At 37.7% G+C, this 9,856-nt stretch overlaps 1 protein-coding gene and 1 long non-coding RNA gene across 2 annotated transcripts; both read left to right on the forward strand.

Moving 5' to 3' along the window:
• Window positions 1-2,128: 2,128 nt before the first annotated feature.
• Window positions 2,129-5,086, forward strand: LOC309697707 (uncharacterized protein; the record flags this gene model as incomplete). The annotated part of the gene is made up of 5 exons (XM_082519825.1): window positions 2,129-2,198; window positions 2,553-2,719; window positions 2,824-3,075; window positions 3,321-4,646; window positions 5,078-5,086. The coding sequence occupies 5 exons, from the start codon at window positions 2,129-2,131 to the stop codon at window positions 5,084-5,086; spliced, it is 1,824 nt and encodes a 607-aa protein (XP_082375951.1).
• Window positions 5,087-8,686: 3,600 nt separating this feature from the next.
• On the forward strand, window positions 8,687-9,594 carry LOC309697997. The gene is made up of 3 exons (XR_014273979.1): window positions 8,687-8,806; window positions 9,096-9,305; window positions 9,408-9,594. It is a non-coding gene; the product is annotated as an uncharacterized lncRNA (long non-coding RNA).
• Window positions 9,595-9,856: the final 262 nt, after the last annotated feature.

Raw genomic sequence — 9,856 nt, forward strand, 5'->3', positions numbered from 1 at the left:
CTTATGTGACATGTTTCACTAACTTTCTCAAACATTGCTGTTCTATTGTTTATACCTTTTCAGAAATCAGATCACAAGAAAGTAATAAGGACAGCGAAACGATTGGCTAATCTGAAAGCCCTCAAAGCTCTCAGACGTTCAAATCCACAGCCTCCAATGGTGACCTCACTGGACATAGAGCAGCTGACTGAAAGCAGTGATCAAGAGGAGCAAAGTGATAGCAGTGATACCCGTGAAGAATCTGCAGAGATTAGAGAAGACAGCTCAGTCCATTCCCCTGTCAATCAATCAGATGATGCTCAAGTCCAACATCAGAATTGCAAAAAGTGCAAAGAACTGGATTTGTTACTTCAACTCCTGAAAAGGAATCTGAAAAGTCTGAAATCCACTAAGGATAAACTTGGCTTCAAACCTCTCAGCCCCCCAAAGCGCCAGAAATTTGAAAGAAGTAAACGTGACCCAACAGCCCGGCTTCCTAAATTTGGTATGAATTCTTTGGCAATAATATTGTTTCTTGTGTAGTGTAATGTGAATTTTTAGAACTGGTTGTTCTATTTTGGAACTCACATCCCGCTAATTAAACATTACTACTAATTAGCAATATCTTTCAAATATCATTGTCAACCACTTGAATTAGAAGAATGTTTTCTGTACTTCATCAGTTTGTCATGACACTCCTAATTGCTATGTTGTTACTACATTTTATTTTAAACAGAGAAAGTCCTGAATGCTTGGTTTCAACACATTTGTGGAACAAGTAAAAAGGACGTCGAAAATGCCAAACAACGGGTCCAATATGTCCGTGCCTGGGCATATTTCATGTCTCACAATCAACTCCCTGCAATGACGTTTGCATTTATGGACAACAGAGAAAGACTGACTGAGTACATTTTTACAAATTTCTGTGATATATTAGTCCAGTAATCTCAATAATATTAAAGTCATGACTGATTTGTGTTTGTTTGTGGGCCTTTTTTAGATGGACAACTTATCTGAATAAACATGCCGTGACAACCAAAAGGATTCGGATTGGAAATGTGAGGGCGTTCTTGAAATTTCTAATTGATGCACAACTGCCAGAAGTCAGAGCCTCCCGTAAGGCTTTAAAGGGGACTTTATTTGCACTTCAGTTGGAAATGAAGAAGAGCAGAAGGGAGTTACACACCCACAGGCAAGCCATCCGGATCAAAAAATCACGTAAGATCCAACTTTACTACTTATTCATCATTGTTGTTACCTAGAATGTGTAATAAATACATTATTTATAAATGTTATGATGTCATTACTGTGATGTAGTGAGGAAAGAGGACTCAACATGTTATAATGTAAGGTATAAATTGTATTTAAGTATATATTTTGTACACTGCAAAGGTATACATTGTACAAAATAGAAAGTAAACAGAAACTAGGAAATGCAGAGTGACACAAACAGGCAGGCAGCAAAACAGTTTGTCACCACAAGGAAACAGTGGCACACCAAAGCTACTTATTCCAAAGTAAGAGGGAAGTAAAGATAGCTGAGAGAACCTACCACAGATGTAGACAACAAAATTGTCTACATCTGTGGTAGGTTGAAAGTGAGGGGTAAAAGTTATACTAAACAAAAGAAAAATGTCACCAAAAACAGGAGACATGACCAGCAACTAACCAGTGGGGAAACAAAACTAAACATACAAATGCAGAAAGAAAAAATATAAAATATGTCTATCTAAACAATAAGCAAACTAGTAATCAAATTAAAGATACCTACTGATAAAATGAACTATACTGTCAAAAAACACAAAGACAAAAATGGTCAAGGAAATGAGCCTATCAAAATTTAGGATATTGATATTTCCTTTTTTCACAGTACTAAGCTTGGTAAACTTGGAAAGTTTAGGAAGTAGGATAAATAAATTGAAACGGTTAATATTCTGGATTGGAAAGTAAGATTTAAGTTCAAAATGGCAATCCAATTCATTTTCATATACTGTGAGCTCTGGTCGCCAGTTCTTCTTCCTTACAAAATAATTTTTTGAAAAAAATTAGGTCTAAACTACAACCTGTTTTATATTTACATCATTGCGTGCAGCATGAATGAGCATGACTGGAGCTGCAGGAACATAAAAACATTCTGTGTCTTTTAGAAATGCTTGTAGATCCTGTCCACATCACTGATTTTCTCAAGAAGGCCACCACACACATCCCTGAAGCACTTGGTAAGTGTGTAGTTCATTTCTCCATAAGGACAACTCTAATAACCCCAATAATATCTCTGTTAATGAGAAATTATATAATATTTACTTACCAGCTGTAATCTGTATGTATATATAGTTCAGAATCTCAGATTTACAGAAATATATGACAGAACTTTTTGCTTTCAATTATAACAGACTGCTCATTTATAATCACTTGTTGGACTTTTGCTTTTTCTTCAAATATATAATACATATACAAACAGTAGCATTTGTGATGTTTATATAGGATTATATTAGGGGGGGTATATAGCAATATAATGGATATGCTTCCCTATCCCTTGTGTCTTACTGTGCAACCTCTATGTTACTCAATAGTCGAGCTTGAGAAAAATCCCACACCTGAGAACCTAGACTGGTTCTATGGTCTTCTGGCTGGATTTGTCATCTGCACAACTGGGCACAGAAGAGGCGTCATATCAAATATGACAGTTGAGGAAGTTGGCACTGCTGAAGCGGATGGTGATGGCCGGCGGATAATCAGAGTAAAATCATTAAGCAATTATTTCTCTCCCTGATTAAAGATATTTTCTTACCAGCGACATCAATGACTGTGTGCAATGTAATTTAGTTGCTGATTCTTTTACAGGTAAAAGAGCACAAGACCAAGGAAACATTTGGCCATGCACTTGTTCCCCTAACGAAAGACGAATACATATGGTTTCACCGCTTTGTGTACCACCGCCACAGATACCCTGGTGTATCATCACAATTGATTTTTGCCAACACCAATGGAGGGCCTTATGCTAAGATGCTGACATCATTCCAAGATGCATGGAGGAAGTTTGGTATCCCAGGAAAACCAACCTTCTCTATGATTAGGAGCAGCATCAGCACTTTTGTGAGTAGTTTCCACTTTATGGTGATTCAGTGTTTTACCTTCCTATCCTTTTAGAGGGATGATATAAAAAAGTCACCCTTCCTGGTTCTACTCCCAGTGTTATAATGTTGAAAGGACATTTCTTTTTCTTTATATTGTCTTCTGTTGTACTTCTTTTTGTGGTTCTGTCCTTAGCTCTGCAAATCTCCTTGAAAATGTCAAATGTTAGTGCAATTAATAACATTATTTAATGTTTACATTTGTAGAGTGGGAGATCCTTGGGAACCCAAAGCAAGGTACAAGTCCACCGGATGATGTGCTATTCTGACGCAACTGCAGAGAGACCTTATGAGGCAGATTTAAACTTTGACGAAGCCTTCAAGTGCCGCAACAATGCTGCAAAGGCACTTGCTGTGAACAATAGAACCAGAGACTCTGAGGAATCTACAACCTCAGAAGACAATGAAGATGTGTTGCAGAGAAGATATGCTGGACCAAAGAAAAGAAAGTCTAGTCAAAATGCCACAAGAGGAGAAATTGTGAAAAAGAAGACCAAACAGCACGCAAACACCATTGACACAGACACATCTGGAAAACACCGACATAAACAGAGTGGCAGGGGAAGAGCAAAAGTGACTACAGAGAGTAGTGAAAGTGAAGATTATGATGATAACCGTGAACACATTGACCTTACAGCAGCAGGTACATTGGGATCCACCAAAGGTAAAGATAATGCTAAAGAAAAGGGAAAAGCCACAAAGGACAGAGGAGACTTGTATAGTCATACTCAGTTTCTTAAAAACAAGTTCAAATGTTGGGAATATCCTAAAATTATCTTAGAAAGAAATGCAATCCAAACACAAATACAAAAAGTTGTTAGACCAAAGGAAACAACTGAGGGTGTGAACCAAACACAAACAGAGACAATAGATGAAGACAATGAAGCCTTGAGGCCAGAAAGTTTGAGTGAAAATGAAAACAGTATGGAAACAGTGACTACAGATAACGAAGAAGACAAAGCTGAAGATGAAAATGGTCCCTTGTTGAACACAACAGACATAGACCAAGAAGTTTCCAGTGGAGTAGTGAGAAAAACTACAGAAAAAATAAAAGGAATGAGCACAGAGGACATAGGCAGAGATAAACATGGACCACAGAAAAAGACAACAACCGAGGAAAAATGCAATTTGAGATCAGAAGGAACAACAGAGGAAGGAATGAGAACACAGACAGAGACTACAGAAAAAGACAAAGCACTCAGCACAGAGGACACAGACATAAAGGAACAGAGACCACAGATGGAGACCGCGGTCAAAGAAAAAAACATTTTGAGAGCAGGAGTTACAACAGAGGAAGGAATGAGACCACAGACAGATACTACAGAAAAAGACAAAGCACTCAGCACAGAGGACAAAGACATAAAGGAACAGAGACCACAGATGGAGACCACAGCTGAAGAAAAAAACGATTTGAGATCAGAAGGAACAACAGAGGAAGGAATGAGAACACAGACAGAGACTACAGACAAAGACAAAGCACTGAGAACAGAGGACAAAGACATAAAGGAACAGGGACCACAGATGGAGACCAGGGTTAAAGAAAAAAACGATTTGAGAGAAGAAGGAACAACTGAAAACAAAGACACAGTTAGAGTAAAAGAAGATGGCCCTGGGACTAGCTATGAGTCTCCAGTGGCACACCCAAAAAAGAGGAAAAGGTCTCTAATGAAGAAAAGCTCTTTGCCGAAGTGTGATGAAAGCAAAGAAACAAGGCAAAAGGGCAACAAGCGAGAAAGAAAAAGACCAAAGAGCCTGACTGCAAAACAGTTGTTAAGTCCAAAGATGCTCAGAAGTCACAAGACTAAAGAGGCACCTAAAGATACCAGCAAAAGACAAAAAGCCATACAAAGAGTCAGAGGAAAAGATAAGAAAAACATTTTTGGTTGTTGTTGATTTTACTCTGATCTTCTGACAGTTTGTCTTTCTACATTTTGAAAACTTTGTTATCATGTGATTTTACACAGTTGCTCTGAGGGTTTTTTTTCTAGAATTTACTCACTTTTGCATGTGAGAGTCTTCTTTTTTGTTAAGGTAAGTTATTGTTTTTATTTCTTACTTTTAAAATAAAACTTGTTAAAAACGAACAATGCTGATATATATAAGTTGTTGAAAACAAATGCCAAATGCAATAATAAAAATCTTTCAGTTATATTTGAAAATCATGTGTCTTTGTTCAACAATCATTAGTCATGGATTTCATTTCTAAGCTGTAATTCCAAATAACTCATATTATTCAGGCAGGGTTGCTAAAGGATGAAGTCCTCACAAATTATATCTGATTCCAAGTAACAATACCCTATAATACATAGCAGAATCAGTCATCTGATTTGGTAAAAGTCAGTGATGTTAATGGTGATGTCAGCAGATTATGTACAAATTATGTTTTTTCTTTCACAATGTGGATTTCCAAATGAGTCACATTTCACACTAATGTGGTTCCTAAAGGATAATATGCAAATTAGTAGATTGAATTAGACAGTTACTTTAATGACACATGCAATTCCTCACAAATCATCCTCAATTAAAATTGTCTTATAACAGACAGCATAAATCGATCATCTGATTTACTGGTAGATAGTGATGTCAGAGTGATGTCAGCTGAAGTCTGGAGAAGAACAATTTGTTAAGTGGTGAGTCCAGTCAGCATTGTATTGATCCTAATTACTATTGATTCTTCTTCTTCCTTTCATCCCAATCACTAGCGCTTCCAATATTCCCATACAATCAACAATTCTTCCAATTTTTCCACCCTAATCTTTAGATCTTCCACTTATTCAAGATGCATTGTCTGAAATTCAGGAGCAGGACCATGCCTCCAAACATACCCCTTCTGGGTCTTATCTATATGACCCCCCACTTGTACAAGCTGTTCGTTCTTGTTTTCGTGCCCCACCTTCCTATTTGCTTTTTTCAATTCTTTCAATTCTTCATGTCTCATTAGTACATTTGAATCTACCATGCTGGGGAGCTGCCTCCAGTCCCCTTCGAGGTCATTCCCAAAAAGCAGCTCAATTCATGTCCAAAACATTCAGCGTAATTTACATACTGTGAAACGCTTGGCAGTTGCACTTTCTCCTTCTCCCTCTCCCTTATTGTACCTGCTTGGCTTCTCATGTCTTTTGTATGGTCTTGCTCATTCTCTAACCCTAAGAGAGTCTCCCAGACTTGTTCTCTATAAACCTAAAGAAGAATTATGGATTTGATCAACTGATCCCTTAACGAAACTGACAACTCCTGGGCTTGGGAGAGCCGATTGTTCTGCAGAGACATTTGCTGCTGGATACTCAATGGTCTATTGCATTGGGTGTCTGGTGACACTCTTGATGGAGGACATTGAACGACATCTACCAATTCAGAACCATGATAACAGAGTTCTGGCTGATTGGAGCTGGCTTGGACCTGGGCTATAGAAGAACAAGAAGCGGCTACAGCTGTTCAAAATCCCACAAGGCTGGCCATGTATCTGATTCTGATCATTAATATAAAATACTACAACAACTAATAATAGCAACTCGGATAAAAAGCCGTTGTTTATGTGAACATTCGTACAGCACTTTAATCAATACTACAGAGTCAAAGTTTATTGATTTCTTTTACGAGGTATAATTTCAAATAAAAATATTTCTAATGGTAGCTGTGCAAATCCTGTTAATTAAGTTGTATTAGTTACACATAAAATTTCTAATGGGTATTTCTACTTTCCAAGGTCCAGTACCCAATAAAACACAGCAGAATTCAGTTCTCTGATTGGCTAAAGATTGTTTTGAGTATAACAGCAAACTTTGGGGGAGAGACAGTGCTAGGCCCCTTGCTAGCCCGCTTGTGGGTCTGCAGTGCCCACTATCCTGGGTTTTGGCACCACTGTAACAAACCACTGCAGGCCCAGTGACATTTTCAAGCTTTTCATCATGGTTTATTCGACATCTCCGCAACATCCCTTGATACAGGACCCGGTACAGCTTTTAAGGTTGTGAGGCTAGATCGTAGATGCAGATCATAGAGGTGCGTCCATCTCACCTGCAGTGGTACTGCAAGCCACGACCACATCAGATTTTAATTCAATTCAATTCAATTCAGTTTTATTTATATAGCGCCAAATCACAACAAAAGTCGCCTCAAGGCGCTTCATAGATACAGAGAAAAACCCAACAATCATATGACCCCCTATGAGCAAGCACTTTGGCAACAGTGGGAAGGAAAAACTCCCTTTTAACAGGTAGAAACCTCCGGCAGAACCAGGCTCAGGGAGGGGCGGCCATCTGCTGTGATCGGTTGGGGTGAGAGAAGGAAGACAGGATAAAGACATGCTGTGGAAGAGAGACAGAGGTTAATAACAGATATGATTCAATGCAGAGAAGTCTATTAACACATAGTGAGTGAGAAAGGTGACTGGAAAGGAAAAACTCAATGCATCATGGGAATCCCCCAGCAGCCTATGTCTATTGCAGCATAACTAAGGGAGGATTCAGGGTCACCTGGTCCAGCCCTAACTATATGCTTTAGCAAAAAGGAAAGTTTGAAGCCTAATCTTAAAAGTAAAGATAGTGTCTGTCTCCTGAATCCAAACTGGAAGCTGGTTCCACAGAAGAGGGGCCTGAAAACTGAAGGCTCTGCCTCCCATTCTACTTTTAAATACTCTAGGAACAACAAGTAGGCCTGCAGTGTGAAAGCGAAGTGCTCTAATAGGGTGATATGGTACTACAAGGTCATTAAGATAAGATGGGGCCTGATTATTTAAGACCTTGTATGTGAGGAGCAGGATTTTGAATTCAATTAACCATACATTTGGACAGCATTTTATTTTATTTTTTTCATTTAAACCATTTTCTATCCATGGCTGGTTCGGAATCACCAATAAGCCTAACACGAAACTTTTCTGTACTGTTGGAGGAAACCCAAGTATCCACAGAGACAAAATTCACTCAAAAGCAAGTGAGCAAGTCAAAAAGACACTTAGATCCACTGGATAATGATAACGGAAAACGTGTGGGATCAATTTATTGATTTCACATTTCCTTTTTTTCGATCACTGTTAATGTGGTTCATTCCACATAGCTTGTCCTAATCTCCACATCACACTGATCAGATAGAGATGTCTATCCCTTTGATTTATATCTGACATCACAGCATCCATTCTTTTCCTGTCATGCTTTCCTGCATTGCAAAATAACTTTATATGTCCAAAAGTCAGATAAGAAATTAGTCAGACTATAGGTTGTAATCTACAAATTATATTAAACTGTGTTACATTCCTAAAATTCTTATTTTCTAACTTAGATGTAATTGTGTACTGCTGCCAATGAGTTCATAAACACGTCTGTTTGAAGCTATTTTATTGGAGTATCTACCAGCAAGCATTTCGAGATTCAAAGATCATTTTAACTAGGTGTGAATTCAAAAGAGTTAATTGTTGCACTAACCAAATTCCTAAAAGCTGTTAATATATTAATTTAATTTAATTTAATTTAATTTAATTTAATTTAATTTAATTTAATTTAATTTAATTTAATTTAATTATAGAAAAGATTCCAAACAAGTCGTCTTCCATTCCAAGTACTGGTACCATCAACTATGTTGGTAAATTAGATCGTGTGATTGGCTGAAGGATCTGACTCATCATGAACTTTGGGGGGAGGAGCAATAACGTCAGACTGTGATGAGAGTACAGCAGACTGGCAAAGATTTGTTTCAAGGTAAGTGCAATCCTAACCACTAATTCTTTCCTTTTGTTATGATCCTAATCCTTAGTCCTTCCAATGATACAATACAAATAGCTAAACTTCCATAATTTTCATCCCTGTCCCTGGACATTCCAGTTATGTAATATACATCACTAATGCTTCCAACATTGTGCTGATGTCCTCTGTATGCAGTGTGTCTTTGGAAACATGCCACGCTATGTGCACCAAACATCTGAACTGAATTTAATGTTTTTGTTTATATTTTATGTATTTTTAAAAAATAATTTCTCTTTCAACACAGTATTGCAAGTCCTTAGTCAAGTGGGCTCCTCACAAGAAGAGAAAAATGGATAGAAGAGGGACGACTCCTATTCCTCAGAACCCTGTGAAAAGCAATAAACCACAACTGGTGGAAAAAGATGACCTGCAGCCACAGGATGAAACTAGGAAGTTGGAGATTTCTGAAGCTGTTAAAGAGCCTCAGTCCAGCAATGATGGTGTGCCAGTGAATGTAAGTTAACAGAGTAACACAGCCAACAAGAAATGAAATATCAGATGAAATGAGTTACTGCATCAAATACTAAGAATCTCCTCTCTTCATTTGTCTTTGCAGGCAGACGGTGTTGCTGATGGGAAAGGAAAATGACTGCCAATAAAGACACACAAACATAGCTACACACACACAAGCATGCATGCACCTGCACACATATGTTCATATACAACAATGTTCAGATAAAGTTCAATAAAGTTCTTGTTGTTCAACTGCAAAATCCTGTGTTTTCTTTCTCACACTGATGGAGGATGGGAAAAGTCCACAGTCATGGTATTCAAAAAGAATATAATGCAAAGATTTGCAGCTGAATCACAACATGAGGAGCAGCATTGTAATGTAATCCTTCTTATATAATACTGTTATATACCTACTTACTACTTGAAGCACTATAGATTAAAAGTCCCATTTTAACTGTAGATTAAAACAACACTTAAAAAAACAAGTTTAATAATTTGTTTGAAAAGGTGTAATTCCAGATTAAAGTTACAGTACACTAATAAGATTCACAA

Source organism: Aulonocara stuartgranti (assembly GCF_965226115.1).
Source record: "Aulonocara stuartgranti genome assembly, chromosome: 20".
Lineage (NCBI taxonomy): Eukaryota > Metazoa > Chordata > Actinopteri > Cichliformes > Cichlidae > Aulonocara > Aulonocara stuartgranti.